Below are 19,242 nucleotides of genomic sequence, written 5' to 3'. Positions count from 1 at the left end.
TTAGGAATCCTTATGGTTACACTCATCTCTGGCAACTTCATCAAAGAGACAATTTCACCTTTAATGTTATGATATAAAGAAAAATATACTGTGGCATTCCAATTTCAGTGCCGACAATGAAGAAAGTGCCGTTGCCCTCCTGTTTACACGATCACCACCAGGTAATAAGCAATCTGTAGGATTATGAAAAAAAACCAGCCACCCTGCCAGAAAGCATGCAGGTTTCTTTCCTTTCCCCTGCCCCCTACCACTGGCAATCGGACCAACATTTTTAAAGGATCCAGCAGTTCCTGCTCAACCAAGTAACTCGGTCACCTGCATTTTTCTACGCCAGAAGAAATTATTTGCTCTTAAGACCTTTTGCTAGTTTGTGCTCCTTCCTTTAACAAGCCTGCCACTTGATTTTTTTTCGGCCCCAACTAATCAGGACAATAGGAAAGCAGCACTTGAATTATGCTTGTCACAGTGACCTATAGACCACGGTAGGTGCATTGCAAACTAGTTTGGTTGGACTCTGTGGTAAGAGGTGATACTGACCTTATCAGACCTTTCCTCCTGGAAACCTGCAGTGAGAATATCCAGCTTCGCAGGTTGGACCCTCTTCCCCAGTAACAGGCAAACACAATGCGAGCTCTTTCCTCCAAACCAGGAACAAAGAATGATGTTATTTCCTATGGTTTGTTCTGGGAGAACTATATAGCGACACCAAATCACAGCAGCAGAAACGAGAAACACTTAAGTTATTTACTAATATTTTATTTAAAAAATGATTACAAAATATTCTAGAAAGTTCTTCAGACAAAAAAGCATAATACATTAAAAAAGACCACAGATTGAGAATGGAAACAATACTTAAGCATTTCAAAATTACTTAAATGGAAATTCAAGGCAACACTGGCAACAAAACTGTATAAAATTTTTATTTTATATATAAAATCTATTGTATTATCATCCCGATTTAATAATCATTAAGAGTCATTTAAATTCTCAAAGGTATTAAAAATGATAGACCATTCTGAACAGCATAAAATTTAATATCTAGAGAACTGTTTATGCTTACAGCAATAGACTAAAACAAAGATGAATTTCCATCTTAAAGGCACTACCAGCATCTTGATTCGTTACAATTTTATATAACCTTTCAAAAATTTCACACAGTATTCCCCTTCAGCGTACAAAGCTCGGTATTTTTATTGCACAAATTTGAATGAGAGTCACCTTGATGGCCATTATGCAAAAACATCTTGTGCAGAGCTCTGAGAATTGTGTGAGATAGCTCACTGTTTTTTCAAGTTGGAGGGTGCAAAGGTAAAACTTAATTGTAAGAGACCACAACCCTTCCCTGCTGTTTTTAAGCACAGGGTGCAAGCAGCAAGGCACAATTCCTTCACATAGTTAGAAACCAAAGAGCACTGGTAGCATTGTGATTTTCATGTGGGCTAAACGCCAAACACAACAATTAACATTCACAATCTACACAATGCCCAGTGCAGATTTTTGGAGCAGAAACTCTCAGTCCAGCCACTTAACAAGTCCTCACATGTTCTGGAGAATCCTCTCCACTGATTCTCAAGGCACTATAAACAAAGCCTAAAAGTGGGTGCAGAGCCTTTAAATATTTTTGGACGGGCTCAGCTGGAAAAGACGAAAGCTTTTAATGTGTCTGAGCAGGCTCGCAACCCCACTGCCAAGCACCGTGGTGAAGAAGGGAGAAGGCAATCCCCAGAAAGACATACTGGGCTGTTGCTTCTTTGCACAGGTTTTACTACCAGTTAAAGATTGTAAAGATGGTTACTTAACAAACAGAAGAAAAAAATTTAAGACAGTTCCTTGTAACAGCATTTCTGCTGGAGCTCCCGCCACTCTCCTGAACAATCCCTAATCCACTTCAGTCAAAATCAGCCACCTTAATGTAAGCAATTTAAATAGCCGGTTTAGCTAAAGCAGGCTGATTTCATCAGAAGCAGGCTGGGAAACAAGCAGACCACTTTGCTGACAGAGCACAGGAGGGGTAAGAGACATCCAGCCACACGCAGAGCTCCTGCAAAACCAGATGTTTAATCCAGCTCCAACACCATTCTCTGGGATCAGTCTAATTAAAAGACGGACACGCAAAGCCTGGATCCAGAAGCATCGAAGCAGGCATGTCAAGACTGCAGGAGACCAGTCTGCTCAGCCATGGCAACAAGGCTGTGTCTCTCTCCCTGACCTGTCCTGGGAGAGCAGAAGAGCTAGGAGGGACACACACCTGCCCCTTTATCTGAGGGAGCTGATAAAGCAGTTAGGGAAACGACCTCGCAGAAGCAGAGAGCAGCATACACATGAGCAAACCTGCTTCTCAACTATTTTGAAACAGAACAAATACTTACAAGCCTAGGATTAATAGTACCACCATGCAGAGACTGCTTTGTCAGCCAACAACTGGGTTGGAAGCAACGATTTAGCAATTGCCTTAAACCTATAACTAATATGAGACTTGCTTGTAGTATTTAACTACTACGTGCCAGATTAATGCCAGCTAAACAGTATCTGGAATAGAGCAATATGTATTGTTCTAAAGTATAGCAGGACTCTTCCTATTAGTAAACACCTGTGGCATCGGGAAAGCAACTAACCAGCTTCCCAAAGACTGTCGTTTCTCATTTTCATTAGCTGAGGGCAAGGCTTGCATCCCTTTCAGAGATGGAATCTGATCCTCAAATCTATACATTGATCAGTCAGTTGGCGAGAGAACGGGTATAAACTACCTACCTGGAACAGCTACAATGCAAACAAAAACCATGCCAAAACCCCCTCACTCCAACAACCCAAATCACGCCAGGGATGCCAGCATGTATGTAGTAGGAGAATCCACCAAACCATTCTGCAAAGGTTGCCAGTATTTGTTTCAAAAGGCCTAATGGTCAGATCATGGGTGCCAGGAGATCTCGGTCAGAGTCACTTCTCCTGGCACCAACTCCTTGTGGCACCTTTTCATAAAAATAACTTGCTCTGTGTTTCAGTTTCTCTGTAAAGTATCAGCAGTATGTAATCATAGATAGGGAGGCCAAGGCAGAGACGTGACTTTACAGATCTTTTTCAGTACCAGTATCTCCAATTCAGGAATGGACACCGATAACAAAGCACTTAGGTGGGGAAAAGTCTATAGAAAAAGGAACCAAAGCCCAGAACGCTCTTCATATATTTTCAGGCTGAGAAAAATTACAACAAAAATGACGTCAAGATAAAAGTCCCATCACGATGCTGCATTGCTTAATAAATATCAGCAGCACAGTGTTACTCTTACACTATATATACAGCTTTTAATCATAGATCAAGGTTTAGAGACTACAGACATTTTGATGTGAAAACAAATTCAGTAGAATCCTGGGCAATAAAAAACAAAAAAACCAAACTCTCTTAGAATGTTAATCATAGATATGGACACAATCCCCAAAGTAAGACACTGCAAATTGTAGCAGAGATATTTCTCATTAAAGCAAGTTTCATATCACCAGTAACAGGGCTTGTAAACAAAACATCTCTAATTACCCAGTTTTCAGAGACAGCTACAGCAAGCTCTGTTACACCTAGAATGAGATCAGGGTTTAGTGCAAATGGACACTAATAAATACAAGGGGGAAAAAAAAGCCAGCCCAAAGAGCATTTCTTCTTCACAAAGCAGGCAATTTTATGAAGCAAAGTATGTCTTCTATGCATGGCTCTGAAACCAAGCTACAGCTTAAACCTGATGCTTCACACCACCTGTCAAAATTTTACATCCTCCAAGCAAAGTGTAGTGTTAGGCTTACGTTTTAGAACTTAGAGAAAGAACATGACAAACTCACATTCATTAGAAAGTGGCAGCACTGGAAAAAAAAAAACTTTGACCTTTTACAGTGCTCAGTCGTACAACAGCTTCCTCATCCTTTACCAAATACAGCTTGCTCAGCCAATTTCTGGAGGGCTTAGTCTCAGTGCTGCCACAACAGGTTACAGGACTATAAATTTGTCAGACTAGGTTATTGATGAAATGGAGTTAAATGCCTGGAAGACACAGCAAATGTCATGAGCACTCAAACAAGAATTGTTTTTGCATAATCATTTTTTTCTCATTTGCTTTGGTATTTTGGAACATCTCCTGGCTTACAGCAGTTTGCCCTGCTTTTGAAGGCTTTCCTCTTACATGATGTCTAGCAGTTTCACTTTTCACCACTTCAGTCCTTTTACAGCCATCAACATCTGTTCTGATATGTCTGTCACTTGCCTGATACGTGTTGCATCAGTAGTGTTTCTTGCAGTCCTACAGCCTGTCACTTTTAAGACAAATCCAGGGTACAAGTGCTTATTTACCTGTTTACCAGCTGACCTAGTCAGTAGCAAGAAGTGTCAAGTTAGCGCCATATTTATAAACAAAGACAATGGCAGGGTACATAACCATTCTGGCAAAACTTATTGTTAACTAGGCATATGGTATTAACTTTGCAAGTACTACTCACCAGTGTAGTACCAATGTGCTGGCATGTTTTCCCCATTGATGTTCCAATTGCTACTTTTTGAGTTACTTTGTGAAAATATTTATTCTTTGTCTTTTCCCTCTCAGGGCTCTCTTTTCAAGTGTCTTCCTGCAACTTCTATAGCTTTCGAAATAATCTGAAAGAAGATTCTGGATACCAGTCCAAACCTTGACAAACATGGGCTGAAAAACAGTCTCCTTAATTTACCATTACATTACCTTCCCCATAAAACCCCTACACTCGCTATTCCATTAAACTGATCTCCACAGACAGAACTGAGACATATGAATAGTAAAAAAACCCCAAAAGCCCTTAAGTAAGGATAAGCATTTCTGTAAGAGTCCAATTAGGTATCCCTTTTACATTCACAGTTTGACCAGTAAGTACAAAAATGAACTCTGCTGTACTATTTTATAACTTGTAACAAAGTATCTGGTCCATTTATAGAGAAAATATCTTTAGGCTATAGCTCAGAATTTATTAATCAAACATTAACCTTTATTAGTCACCTCTGTCAAAACCCAATCAGCACACTGTTGTCCTTAAGTTACTCTATTTAGACACAAGGTTTTTTAGTGCATGTCGCCTGGACAGGTGGCAGGACCTTAGAACATGATGCCCAAGATGCCGAACTTGACCTAAGAATCTGTAGAAATTTGTGATGAGCAATGTGTACAAAATTGATTAAAAGGAAGAGACAGAAGTTGTTACCTACAGTGCACTGAAAGTTCAATTTAGTTTGCTCTGTTAAAAAAAAAAAAAAAGAAAGAATTCCAGAAAATTAGCTTTGTTTATTCAGTGGCTGATCTTCCGTGGCGCACTGAGTGTTGCCAGGATTTTCAGAGCGTCTGTTTATGTTTTGTTTCCGACTGTGAAAATACTCTATCATAGTTTCAGATAAAAAGGCAGCACTTGCAAGAAATCCAAATGTCTGTAAAAGTGAAAGATATATATGATTTTAAAATATACAAACATTAACAATATTCTAACATCGTTTGGAGAAATTTGCTGGACTATTTACAGACATTAAGAATGCATTAAGTTTCCAGTCCTCCTTAAATCGGTGATTCCATTTAAATTAGAAACAGATCAGAAATAATAATTCTAGCACATTTAATGCAAAAATTTTTACAGTTCTCATTCTCTTAATCAAGCGTGAACCACACAATATTTTCTAAACAGCCCTTAATACTAAAAATATATTAATTTTATTGCAAAAATTAGTTATTAAAAAAGCATGGCATTTGTGGTATAGCAGAGCATTTATCTAAGAGATGGCTGCTGATTAAAGGGACTAAGCGAAGAAGAGTAACACGTGGAAGGTGAAGGCGGATAAGATCTGCAGATCCTAAGCAAGTCCTTACTGGGTCAGCAAGGGGGAAAGAAATGACATTTTGTTAATGACATTTCATTATTAGTCATGGCAAGATAGTGATAAGGAGAAGGTTGGTTTCAGCAGCTTCATTCAAACAAGGAAATACATGCATTATTCTAAGTTTTACCTAAATTTTACACAACTGGTTTGCCTCAAAGCAATTTGACACCAGTAAGTCTTAAATCACAGTAGGGTTTTTTTTTCCAGCACCAGGAAAAAAAACCCTGAAAGACTTTATACTCAAACCATTAGGTTTGAATATATCAATTCCACAAAAGATGACTACACCGAAGTGTGCATCTCTAATAGTTCAGGCTGCCTGTGGAACAGAATTATTTTCCTTTCTTTTCGAACTAGTTTTTTCTCATTCAAGAATAAAATTAAAATTTCATCTTTTAAACTGACATATTCAGAATTCCAAGGTTATTGTAAAAAAGTGCCAAATAAGTGAGGAATTACAACACCCACAGCATTCCAAAGCCTCTTCAGTGTTCCCTGAGAGATGCATACCCTGTCGCTCTCCTAGCTATTTCTGTCGCTGAGGAAACTGCTGCTCTTACTGCAGCCTTTGCAAGTCAGCATTCCCCACATGTGCATTATAATGCCTGGCAAAAGACATGGTTTCTTGCTGACTTTGTGAGGGGGTGGCATTACGAAAGGACAATTGAGGAAAAACGTAGGCATTTCAGAGATAGGGTATCCGAGAACTGGGGAAGCAGTGAGAGATAGCAACGTCAAAATACTAACAGGTGACAGGGAATTACATGGAGCCAAACCAGTGAAGTCTGAGGAACCCAGGAACAAGCTGCAAATGGTGGGAGCTGCAGGTGCACGCAGAGCTTTTCAGCAATCCTGAGGAAAGCTTGCTCTTTGGATTTCCTATGGTAAGTATCTGGAAGGTCTGTAATAGCTAATTCCTCCTGAAACATCACAATGCACTGATGTCTGTTCTCTGCCCAGTTTCTTCCCTGCGAACTGAGTGAGGTTTAGAGGGCAGAGAAATTAACATAGAAGTTACATACAAAGTAAGTTATGTGATTTTAAGACTTACACATGCAGCTTTTTCAACAGCAGACCCAGCGCTGGTCGCGGCAAGCACTATTGACGCTAACAGAAAAAAGACGCCTATGGTTGGCATGGCCCAAAAATTCTGCAAATATAAAAAAATGAATGTTATAGAGTTGTCGATATACACCTGAAAAAGAGCAAGCATCATAACAGCAGCTGAGTTAATCTGCCAGTGAATTTATGCTTTGAAACTTTGATGCTAATGGGAGCTTCAGAAAATACATTTTACAGCTATATTCCAAACAACATTCAACATTATCAACTATTTAAAAGAATCTGCATCACATACTCCCTTGGTTTTGTCATCTTTAAGTATTTTGATCATTTCATCTAACTTCTTTCACAATCAAATTCAGGCTCGGGTCAACCACACTAGCATTATTCCCTATGCAAAACATCTAGGAAACCAGAAACCTGTAAGTAAATGTGCTCATTCAAATCTCTTACTACACTCCCTTATCTGTACCTTCACGTAAAAAACCCTACTGTTTGCTCTGAAGACAAGTAAGAAGGGATGCTCATAGGACACTTCTTACTGACTTTACAGAGCAACTTTGTGCCACTGCTGGATCTTGTGAAATATAAAAGCATGAACTCTAACAAGTACGATTTTACCAAAAAAGGAAGTAGGCCACAACCAGTAGGAAAATAGATGGGGTAAACAGGCAAGTTACAAATACCATTCTGACAGTAAACTGTGTTCTATATATGTACATATACAAGATAACTACACAGTAGTATTAGTGTGCGTGAAAGACTTTCAAACAAGTCCTAAAATCCTGCAGGTAACCAATGTGACAATTTTGGAAATTTTATCAATATAAAAGGGATTCTCAAAGTTGACTAATTTTTTTTTTTTAATTATAAGCTACTTTAATCTACCCTTTAAATAGAGAAGAAAAGGAGATTCATTCTGCATAGCCTTTTTACTCCACAGTAGTCTTTAAGCACTTACAAGAAATGGTTTGGTTTTAAAAAAAATAAATTCCATACCACTCTCTGTACTTTATCTTCCCCAAATGTTTCATATACATCAGTGCAATACACACATGGGATCAGGAGGGTCAAAAGAAAGGCACTGCAGCTTGTGAATTCAAAGAAGTAAAGTCCACCACACTTGATACAATCCTCCACAACTTCTTCACAAATAACAGCCAGAAGAGAGAGAATCTGCAAACAAATAACATATTTGAGTTGGATCAAGTCTCTACTACCTTCAGCAAATAGATGTCTCTGATATGAACATTAATAAAGACAGCTGTAAGGAAAATCCTCCATTTAGAACGAACCTGTAAGATTCTGTGCTATTTTTTTACAGGCAGAAATAATTATATGCTGACACAGTTGACACTTGCTGTTAAAGTTGGTCAACGAACTGCACTCATGTAAGCTGAGCACACACCGCCAAATACAGGCTTCTTGATTAGACAGTCAAGATTCCCGACTTGTGGTTTTGTGCAGTTGCCAGTTGGAAGCAGATGAGGCCGGCAGCATGGCAAGCACACACATCCCACTCAGAACAAGCAAAAATGTTATTGCTTACTACTTACAACTGCACTTAATTTAAAATGCATTTGGGTTCAGGGTGGAGGAGGAAACTGGATGGCATTGACACAGTCAGCTTCCTCCCTGAAAGTTTACCGCCAACGTTACCTCCCTTGATAAACTTCAGAGAAAGTGCATGTAGCCAATAGCTCGCGTGCTTATGGCGACAGCAGCTCAGCTGTACTTGTAGGAACCAAAACTGTAAAGTACATTTAAGCTATGTTGGACAGTGTTTAATCTGTTCACCTTCCTGCCACAGTATGTTTTCAGGAAACAAGAAGAGTTAATTCCTGTACCATATATCTGCTGCTGGATTTTTCTACTGGTTTATTGTACAAGACAGAATATTGCTTTATTTAAATGTTCTCTCATTTTGGCCACTTCTTGCTAGTTTCCTTCATCCCATAAAGCTGACACAGGATTATAAATCCTTGCCGTGGTTTTACCCCAGCTGAGCACCACGCAGCCACTCGCTTGTTCCCCGCCCCCCGGCAGGACTGGGGAGAGAATTGGAAAAGTTAAAGTGAGAAAACTCCTGGGTTGAGATAAAGACAGTTTAACGGGTAAAGCAAAAGCTGCGCGCACAAGCAAAGCAAACCAAGGGATTCATTCCCCACTTCCCATGGGCAGGCAGGTGTTCAGCCATCCCCAGGAAAGCAGGGCTCTGTCACGCAGAACAGTTACTTGGGAAGACAAACGCCATCACTCAGAATGCCACCACCCCCCCGTCCCTCCTCTTCCTCAAGCCTCTTATAAACTGAGCATGACATCATATGGTATGGAATATCCCTTTAGTCAGTTGGGGTCAGCTGTCCCGGCTGTGTCCCCTCCCAACTCCTTGTGCACCCCCAGCCATCCCGCTGGTGGGGCAGCATGAGAAGCAGAAAAGGCCTTGGCTCTGTGTAAGCACTGCTCAGCAACAACAGGTCCATGTAACAAAAACATCCCTGTATTACCAACACTGTTTCCAGCACAAATGCAAAACATAACCCCACACTAGCTACTATGAAGAAAATTAACCCTCTCTCAGCTGAAACCAGGACATTACCCACCCTTTATTCCATACTATTTACGTCATGCCCAGGTCCCACACAATCCAATACATCCTCATTAACCACCACCACCCTTCTCATCCCTTGATATAATATGCTGATATCATTCCCTTGGTCTATGGACCACCCTTTCAAAATAGCCATAAAATGTCCATTGGGTTCACTCAGTCCATTACCTTGGGCTCCATCTGCCATGGTGGTCACTTACTACAGGACAATCCTTGTAGTAAGGAGTTCACCAAATTAATACAAAACCTTTAGTAGGAATCAGACTCAGTCATAAAATTGAGACTGATATAAGGACAATGACCCTATTTTTAATAAGATTATATAGGCAATAATGAGTTTGAGAGTTCTTTTTTTTAAAAAAACCAACACACAAAACACAAACCAAACAAAAAAAAACCCAAACAAACACCAAATTCTAAAATTCAGAATTGTTATTTCCCAGTTATTAGCAACTGCAGATGCCTTATCTGCACTTCATTCTTGGAAAACAACCACCAGCCTTCAATTTCAGTTTTCTGACAGTAAAAATAAGGACAGCAATTTAGCACGTGGGAACTGTAAATTCCCCCCCGCTGTGCCAGACCTCAGAAGGGCACTTCAAAGCATCATGTTTTAAATATACTGCAATCATATAAAGTAAACAGGATCTCAGAAAGGGAAAGAACCTGAGCTGGGAAACTGCAGTATTACTATCAGGCCTCCACATACTTCCCTTCTCGCCTCCAGTGGCTGGTGAGGCAAACTTCTCGGCAGCTCTCGCACCTAAAACAGTGACCACAATGGCTGGCTGAGGAATGTTTTGAACTCAGAATTTCCAATTTTTTAAGGGTTTGTTTTGTTTTTCAAAAGATTTGCTTACAGTTGCATCCAATGACTTTGAATTTCACATTTTTCACAGCTCAGCTAAAGCGTGAGATACATTTTTATATATAGTTCTAGCTCTTTTTATCAGCACTGAAAACTGAATGCCATCACTCTCACCTGGGATGAAACAGAACAGAAAGGAAATAAACCTGCCCTTAAAAGAATTTATAAGCCCAGATAACCATAATATGATCTAAGGAACTGAAAAAACCCTCTCCATTGAGTGTACCAACAAGTAGAAAAAAATCCCACTCAAAGAGTAGCTATAGAGGGTTCAGTGTCAAATAAATGAGATTTACCAAGTGGAGTCCTATGTGGGACTTGTCCAAGTCAATATTCAATTTTTTTATTAATAAGCTGAATAACACAATAAAGTACAGCATTAAAAAAAACTTTGGCTTGGAGAACTTTAACCAAAGTAGTGTATCAGCAGCACATTTATAAGCTGACAGTTCTGCTTGGGTTTCTTAACTTGCCTCTTGATATCACTATGAGAAACAAAAGGGACTACTCTTTTAGTAGTATCTAAAACTATTCTTTTTTGTAGTAGGACGACAGAGTAGTTCCTAACTTCAGTGTACATACTTATAGCTATATAACACAGCAAAAAGTTTTTTCTAGTAGCCAGAAGATTATAATCTCTATTATTCATCTGTATTTTAGTAACATCCCATTATTAGATACAGTAGAAATACAGGAGCCAGTTTAAACAAGCCAGGAGATTCCACATTTCATTCAGTTTCCCAAGAACTGTTCTGCCAGAGATCCACCGTCGCCCGTCAGCATTAGTCCTGGGATGAGTGCAGACCTCTACGTGAAGCAGCCAAAGCTCCTTCTGTTTTGTTTTTATATCTGCCTCCTCCACACCCATCCCACGGAGAAACTCTAGCAGCTGATGCCCAGAACATCACTACTGCTTTTGTCTGAGCTGTCAATAACAAGTGGAGGAGGCAGCTCAGTAGTTCCTCATTTTCTCAAGAGCTAAACCTTCCAGGAAGATTTTCTTTCACCCTAAAAGCCCAGGGTGACACCTGAAGACGAAAGCAGGCAGCCACCACCACCTTCCTTCCCTCTCGCTCAGAGCCCTGCACCGCTGCAGACGCGGTGCCAGTGTTGGTGGGGAGGCAGAGGTTACCCTGGTAGGTCAGGGCACGGCTGAGAGCGTGCACGGGGACACGGACAGGCTGGCACCAGGCTCCCTGGTTCCTGCAGGAAAATCTACACCTCGCCGTGGGCACGCACTGCTTGTTTTCCTGTGTGCTGCAAAGGGAAAAGCATTGTTGCGAGATGCGGTTTTTAACTGTTGGTTTGGGTTGTTTTTTTTTTCAAATTATTAGTCCTATCTGTCCATATGTACACCAGAGATTAAACGTCTTCATTTGTCCTTTACCAGCAAGAAGTTATTCATTGATATTGACAATACTGTTGGAAGTTTCCAGACAAGTGTCAAGGTTCTACATTTAATAAGCAAAAGGCTACAAAAGAATGCTACAAAAATAAAGCAGATCAATAAACTTTCCAACAGGCCTGTGAAAATGCTCAGCAGTGGTACTCCCAGTACAGAATCTAGTTCAGATGGGTGCACGTACCAATTCTGTACGTCTTGACAATCAAGGCTGCTATAGGAAGTGAACAGCTCAGAAAAAGAGCAGATGATTTTCCTTTCCAGTTAGGGCATTTTTGTTCAAGTCAAACAATATTTGATGACAAGTATTCCTGCTTTAGACAAGAATTCATTTCTACCTCAACCTGGGCACAGTATGTGCTGTGCCATTTACCTTTGTGCAGAATTTGAACCAGTCATGGACTAACAAAAACATTCCACCTATATAAAAAATTAAAAAAATCTGAAACCCCTGCAATAAACATGCCTCCCAGCATCTTTTTGGCAGTTACATTTTATTTCATTTGCCTAAAAAGCTTTAAGAAGGCAGGCTAAGATTACAATGTATGCCATTATTAATCAGAAGAAAAGCATTTCTAAAGACTAGAAACCAGTTCTCTGCAGGTGATTTCACAGTATTTTGTAAAATACTTTATCACTTCTATAATGAAGACAGCTGATTTTCTAAGTGCAATACCCTGTTTAGCAGTCCACACAAGTGATTATCGGTACGTAATCCCAATAACAACTCACAATCGCTATTGTAACACAAGGCTAACAGACGTTAATGACCATCACTGGCATTTCCAAAAATGAACACTTTCCCAAAACAGGAATATTTCTCTTACTGGAGATCCTGAGGCTTCTACCTTCAGTAATTCCTGGGGCTTGTTTCAAGTGTTTGGACCAAGAACTCCAAGATCTGTGCATCTTGGTAAAGGGAAATTAAAAGGGTTGAAAAAACCTCTTGGAAATTAGGCGGGTAAAGGACTATAATTCCATTTTCTTTTCCCTCTTGTTGAAGGACAGGTACAGGCCAGAAATTGCTAATTCTTCAGGAGCATATCAAGCAGCTATCCATCCTGTTTAGGATAATCGTAATTTTCCTTTTTCCTACCTAGAAAGCTTTTAAAATAATGCCTCTGTTCAGGTAAACAATTTAAGACACCTGTAAATTTGCATATGCAATAGTTTATTTTAGTCAGTGAATTTATATAAATGATCTGATTGCCAACAGATCTTACTTTATTAATCTCCAGTAGATGAATTAAAAGTTTATGTCCTATTATATTTATGAGTCTCATGGGTGTAATTTTTTTTTAAAACACCCTTAGAAAACATTATTTTTGACAGCGTTACCATTACCTTTACCAGCACTCAAGAATCTTATGTTTATGGTTGAAGGTTTTTTTGACTGTGCGAGACAAAGTTTAAAAACCCAAACGTCCTCTTTTCTGCAGTGGTGAAGTAAAGAGAAAGGGTTGGAAATCACCTACAATTCCTGTGAGCATGAGACATCTGACTAAAAAGCCACTTCGTTGCCTGGAAAATGTACCCTGACACACATTTACAGCCAGCTGCCCTTTCCCACTGCCGGTTTCACTACCTCCCTGCCAGTACTTAAGAATGATGCTCCTCGCGTCCTTACCAGCAGTTGGACTGGCACGTTTCAGAAAAGCCCACGGCCAAGCGCAAAACAAACAGGAGTCTGAATCAGGTGCCAAACTGCTGAATGCATTCAGAAATAACATTACACGTAACAAAAAGCAAGCAGAATATAAGCCTTTTATTTCCTGGTGGGCACAGGACTGCCCAACACAAAGTGATGTACTGCAATGTCTCATACAATAGGCCACCATCAGCAGTGCATGTTTCTGGTGCAATTTTCTACCATGAGTCATGGGAGAAACGAGCCCCCCGATTTTAGCAGGGACAGCACGGCATGGTAAGCTTACAAACAGACTGCAGAGGTGGCAGGAGAGGGAGGCCCGGATCTGAGCCATCAAGCACTACCCTGAGGTTCAACCAATGACTTCTACCTCCTGTTTTCATACAACGTGCCCCTCACAAGAAAATACTAAGTTTCCTGTGAGGTTTCTCTCTGATTTTTAACCGTAACGACAGCAGGCAGCTGAACCATGCCGGCTGCAGTACCAAACAACCTTGGTCGCACGACGTACGCAACCATCGGATGTCAGCATCTGCTCCTGTAGCTAGAACATGAAAAAGGAACAAGCCTGTTACTTCCCCACCATAAATTAATCTGAACCTATAGAGATGATGGTATTAGAAGACATCGTGGCTGCCTTCCACCTGAGTTATAAGCCTCGCGCGGCTTTAGCGACCGAGAGCGAACGCGGGCTTTGCCTCTCTGGGTGTGAAGCCAGGCTTTCTGGTGGAGCGAGCCCTTTTTTCTGACTGACAAAACAACCCCCCTGAAGCCTGCGCACGGCCATCGGCCCGAGCCTGTGCTTTGCCAGCGAAGCGTTTAATATTTAAGCGGCGGGGGACTGCCCTAAAGCCGGAGGTCGTCAGAACACGCTCTTTCGGCAAGCAGGACACCTGTAACGCACGCGGGCGACAGTCGGTGACGCGGCGGGAGCGGGCCCAGCCGGCGGCGCGTTACTGGCCGCTCACCCCCGCCCCGCCGCCGCCCTCCGGCCGGTCTCAGCCCCGCACACCCGGCGCGGCCTCCTCGATGAGACTTTCGGCCTCTCCCCTCCTTCCCAGGCAGCCATTCTGCCAGGGGGTGCTCGCTCCACACAAGGCCCGGGACGTCCCCGGCCACGGGGGGGTGGAGAGGACCCGGCCGCTGCCTGTGGAGGCGCGCGGGCGGGCGGTCAGCCAGCCGGTCGGTCGGTCGGTCAGTCAGTCAGTCGGTCGGCAACCGACCGCCGACGGGCGGCAACGGCCGCCCTGGCCCCGCTCCTCCCCTGGCGCGCCGCCGGCCGCGCTCGCCGTTCCCCCCCCGGGTTGAGGAGGGGAGGAGACTCACCGCTTGGAGCGCTTTGGTCGGCAGCCGCCATCCCCACAAGTGCCGCAGGGTGCAGCCGAAAGGGCGGCGGGGCGACTTGACCTGCGGCTCGGTCGTCTCGTTGTAGACGGAACCGTTCTCCATAGCCGCGCCGCCACCGGCTGCCAGCTGGAAGAAAGCGAAAGCAAAAGGGGGCGTTAGCGGGGAGGAGCGGGGAAGGGGAGGACGAAGGTGGCGGCCCGCCTAGCCCTGGCGGGACAAAGGCGCTTCCTGCAGCGAGCGCCGTCGCTCCCCCCGGCGGCTGCCGAGGGCGGGCGGGGGGCCGGCACCGCGGGCCTGTGCGAGGGTGCAGTCGCGCAGGGGTCACCCCAGGTCGAGGGCTGCTCTCAGTCCTGTGAGGAGTGCTTATTAAGAAGAGTTTACAAGATTGTTTACTTTCCTCATGTCACACAAGATTATGACATCAGAAGGATTTTTTAAGCCAAAGCTTTCACTGTTTACATTCCCCATAAGTGAGAGAAAACATTAGTATCCCCGAGTCTCTACTAATATCCTTCCATACCTTTACCCAGATCAACTTTCAAAAGAAGCTACAGCTTTTGGTGCCAACATAGGAGTAGATCAAGCCCATTGTACGTTAGGCAAGGTGTGTTACATTCAGAACTATTATGGTCCTTCATAGTCACGTTCAGATATATTTATTTAAATGCAGTCAAATGCAATCTACTGATAGAAAAGATGGTGATTTGCTTTCTTAACCTTAGCTTTAAACGTGCTTAGGGAACAGAGCAGCTTGTTCAGACACTGCCTCTCTTTCAGAACCACACAGTGAAGTGGAAGGATGTGTGCTACAGTGACCCGTGAGGTAGCTGCTATTTTTGACTCTGCCAAGGGCCACCGTTAACTGGACAGATGGAGTAGTATGGGCCAGATAAAAGTATGACCCAACGGTCATACTCCGTGCTCAACACGTACCAGTAGGCCACGTGTGACCTCTTCCAGTAAGACGACACAAGCGAGGGGAACATCACAGGGTCCCCAGGCAGGATGGTACATACTTGTCTGTGCCATAAACAACGTTCTGCTGCAGGAATTGGCTTGAATGGCAAATGAGTAGGGCAAGTCCTGTGGTTCCCAAGGTGTGGGAGTTTCCATTAAAATAAGTAAGGTATCACCATGGGTGTGCCCTAGCTCCTGCCTGGGGTTGGGATGAGTCTAACGTCGCTCTGCTGGCAGCATCCCAGACTGCAGGCCTGAGCAGGTAGGTGTAGTCATATACTGTTAGCACTTATGAGTCCCCAGTGCCTTTATTACTGTTTTTTTACATTAGTACATTATAAATAAAACAACATTACGGAGGCTGGCATCTCTCTTCTGAAGGAAATTCCCTTTTTGTTTTGGTTTCTTCCTTCATATCTCAGAACTGGCTAAGTCCAAAGCCACAAAGTGTGTGATTAGGCTATGCTCAGTACTGAGGGAGACAGGACTTAATGGAGGTAGAAGCAATTGTTAGTTCCCCTTTTAAAGTGTTCGGTAGCATCTAAGGCTATTTTGTAGTTGTTCTCTTTTGAACCTTTACCAATGTCTTAATGCAGCATTGCTAGATTATGAACGCAGATGTTAGTATTGAAGACAACTGTCTTGAGGAGAGATTGCTTTTCAGGGAGTCACAGAAACACAAGACAAGCTTGCAAAAGATAAAATATATGACAACCTTTTTCGAGTTACTGCTGTCTTTGAGAGTTGTTTTTCCTGTTCAGGTCTTCTCCAGGAAATACATATCAATGATGCATGAATTATAAAGGCTAGCTTGCCATTTAAAGCCTAGCTTATTTAGGCCACTTCTTTATTTATTTATTCGTAAGGAAGTGCATGAAAAGCAAAACAACAGCAAAGCTACAGGAACTGTACGCTTATGTGACGAAGAAGGAATGAAAACTGGACAACAGCATAGGACCTGATAGCTTAAAAATAACTTCAGGTATTATGTTAAAACATACAAATGCTGCTGTTCACACAAACTGCAGGTGTTCTTTACTCTTCTCATCAAAACTGTCAAGTACAGTATCTTTCCTTTAAAGAGGGAACACAAATCAAAACAACAGTTACAATAAATAACAAGCCTGTTTAATGCAAATAACTGAAATGAACTGGCTGTGATGTAATGGAAATCCCATTCCAGATGTCCACCTATTCACTTTCTTCTGTTTACGTGCTACACCAGAGTTTTCAAAAAAGAGAAGTCTTTCTTACTCCCCCATGGACTCTTCTGGAATGGCAGAACCAGAGCTAAAGGCAGGACGTGGTGGTAGAGAAGCAGCCCTGGAGTCAGATGCTGCTCTACAATAACACCTCCAGTCAGCCAGGCAGAGAGTGGGAGATGGGTGGAAGCAGATTAGTGATGAGTGACCTAGTTCTCTCCCTCATTACATCTTCTCCAAAGCTACCCACCATAGCGACCAAAAAGCAATACCAATTAAGTTGAGAAAGCCACCTCATTAGGGGAGATTACAGTGCACACACTATAGCTATATGGCACAGTTACCATCCTTGCCAGTGCTGTTGAATTAATTTACACAAGTGTGACTGGAGCTCCTTGAAGCAGTTGAGTAAACACCAGCCACTGGAATACAGTGGATACAGGCCAGGGCTGCACCTCTGCTTTCATAAAGCGAAGCCCCAGTGGCTCTTTGGCCCCAGCTTTGTGCTGCGTTACAGTATGACACTAAAGCCTAAATCCCTCACACTCAGAATTAGCAGCAGAGCTGCACTGATCTGACTTGTCTCTCATGAACATTCTCCTTTTCCCATGTTCATATATGCAGTTGTGGGGCTTTTGCTTTTCTTCTCAGAGGGTGAAGGAGAAGGAACTAGAGGAATGGGAAAGCAGCTTAAAAGCCAAAACCACTGAAGGAGCCGGACTCGGTTTCATTTGAAGGGTGGTGAGGTTCATTGCTACTGCACAGTTTGAGGAGCTCCACTGAAGTCAGCCAGTTGGAGGCACAGCTCTCTCCCTGTTCTTGGTTCTGGTGTTCCCACACAGGCAACTCACAGCTTTTGTTCATGCCTCTAGGCCCGTGTATTAAATGAAATAAATACAGGATGACTAGCTAGAAAATGGGATATACCAAGTACTGTGACAAAGAGCTCAGAAAAGACTTCGATGTGTTCCATCTCCAGCTCTTGAGGTTCTATCTTTGGGCTCAGTATTGCAACTGAACTTCACAACCCCCAATCACCATATTAACATGCTAAAATGTGTGATTTTTAAACAGCTGAAGAAGCTGTTAAAAATGCTAATTCTGCAATTTCTGAGTATCCCTTATGGCACAAGAGGAAAAAAAAAAACAAACCACAAAATAACAAACCCTCAACTCCCCACATTTCCCAAATTTGGGTTAGGCCAACTCGTCGGTGGTTTTCTGCGTGCGTCTACACGGCACAGGGAAGCATAAAACCATGAGGTACACAATAGGCAACAGTTCTGCAGCTGCAGGTGTCCTACTGCAAATTAAGTTTGCTCCCCAAGAAGAGGCTGCAGCCCCACAGGCTGGTACTCGCACTTCAGATGTATCACTAGAAACTTAAAGTTAGTGTAGTATGGTAGCTAGTCCATATAACCTACAACTCACATGCACATTTCAGAGACTGCCATTTTCAGATGAAAAATAGGAACTGTCTGGAAATAAAGTAGCCATTTACTCAAAATTTTCAAGCTTAAAATCTGCAGAACAGCTTTATTACAACCATTATACTTAAAGAACTGACGTAGGAACACCGTAGAGAGAAGGAGGAAGAGAAGATTTGTAAAATTCCCCCAACACAGTTTAGTTTGAAGCTAATCAGCTCCTTGTCTATACAGAACTAGCCCTGAAAGTCCAAAGGCATTCATTTGGTTTACTTATTTTGTAGTGTTCTTGCAGTATTCATACTGCAAACCATTTAAAAAGTATTAATTGTTCTTTATAAAAAAAATCAGCCCCTATAGTTCTCGTTACCTCTTTGCTTTCTGCATCTTGTATGCTAGAATGAAACTTGGTACCAAATGACACTAAAGTATTAAAGGCGCACAAGAGCAATTAGAAGCAAAAGTAAAGTTACTCATGCTGATACTGTTTTTAAAATTGGGATCATTGCAAATCTAACCCATCTACAGCTTAGGGCGTGAAAGCACAATAAAGGATTATGCAGAAGTATCACTGCCAAATCAGCTTAATTGTTTTACCCAATTTCTTTCTTTGTTTTGGTGTCTGACTTGATGGCGAAGGAAGGGGAGGATTCACTGGCAGTACATTTTATGAAAAGGGCCTTCTGTCACAGAGACTCATTTTGCATGACAGTTCTGGTAAATCCCACCTTAATTGTCCACTCCCATGGCGGGAGAATTGCAACTCCAGCTGACAAAGCAACCAGCCCAGTAGTCACGGTCTCATCAGAGGGAAACAAGAAGCCAAAGCCATCAAGTTACACAGAAA

The 19,242-nt window shown here is 42.2% G+C and overlaps 1 protein-coding gene across 1 annotated transcript; it reads right to left on the bottom strand.

Moving 5' to 3' along the window:
- Nucleotides 1-738: 738 nt before the first annotated feature.
- On the bottom strand, nucleotides 739-14,973 carry CMTM6 (CKLF like MARVEL transmembrane domain containing 6). Its single transcript, XM_075745738.1, has 4 exons — nucleotides 14,789-14,973; nucleotides 7,933-8,109; nucleotides 6,923-7,021; nucleotides 739-5,427 (listed from the first exon to the last, which is right to left on the bottom strand). The coding sequence occupies exons 1-4, from the start codon at nucleotides 14,909-14,911 to the stop codon at nucleotides 5,278-5,280; spliced, it is 549 nt and encodes a 182-aa protein (XP_075601853.1). The 5' UTR covers nucleotides 14,912-14,973; the 3' UTR covers nucleotides 739-5,277.
- Nucleotides 14,974-19,242: the final 4,269 nt, after the last annotated feature.

Source organism: Balearica regulorum, chromosome 2 (genome assembly GCF_011004875.1).
Source record: "Balearica regulorum gibbericeps isolate bBalReg1 chromosome 2, bBalReg1.pri, whole genome shotgun sequence".
NCBI classification, from domain to species: Eukaryota; Metazoa; Chordata; class Aves; order Gruiformes; family Gruidae; genus Balearica; species Balearica regulorum.
Note: the sequence above shows the minus strand (reverse complement) of the source record. Positions and strands in the feature narration are given on the sequence as shown.

Coding starts and splice junctions, on each gene's coding strand:
- CMTM6 (XM_075745738.1), bottom strand. CDS start 14,911: ATGGAGAACGGTTCCGTCTACAACGAGACGACCGAGCCGCAGGTCAAG. Junction 8,110..14,788: donor CGACCAAAGCGCTCCAAGCG/GTGAGTCTCCTC, acceptor ATTTGTTTGCAG/ATTCTCTCTCTTCTGGCTGT. Junction 5,428..6,922: donor CTGTTGAAAAAGCTGCATGT/GTAAGTCTTAAA, acceptor TCACTTTTACAG/ACATTTGGATTTCTTGCAAG.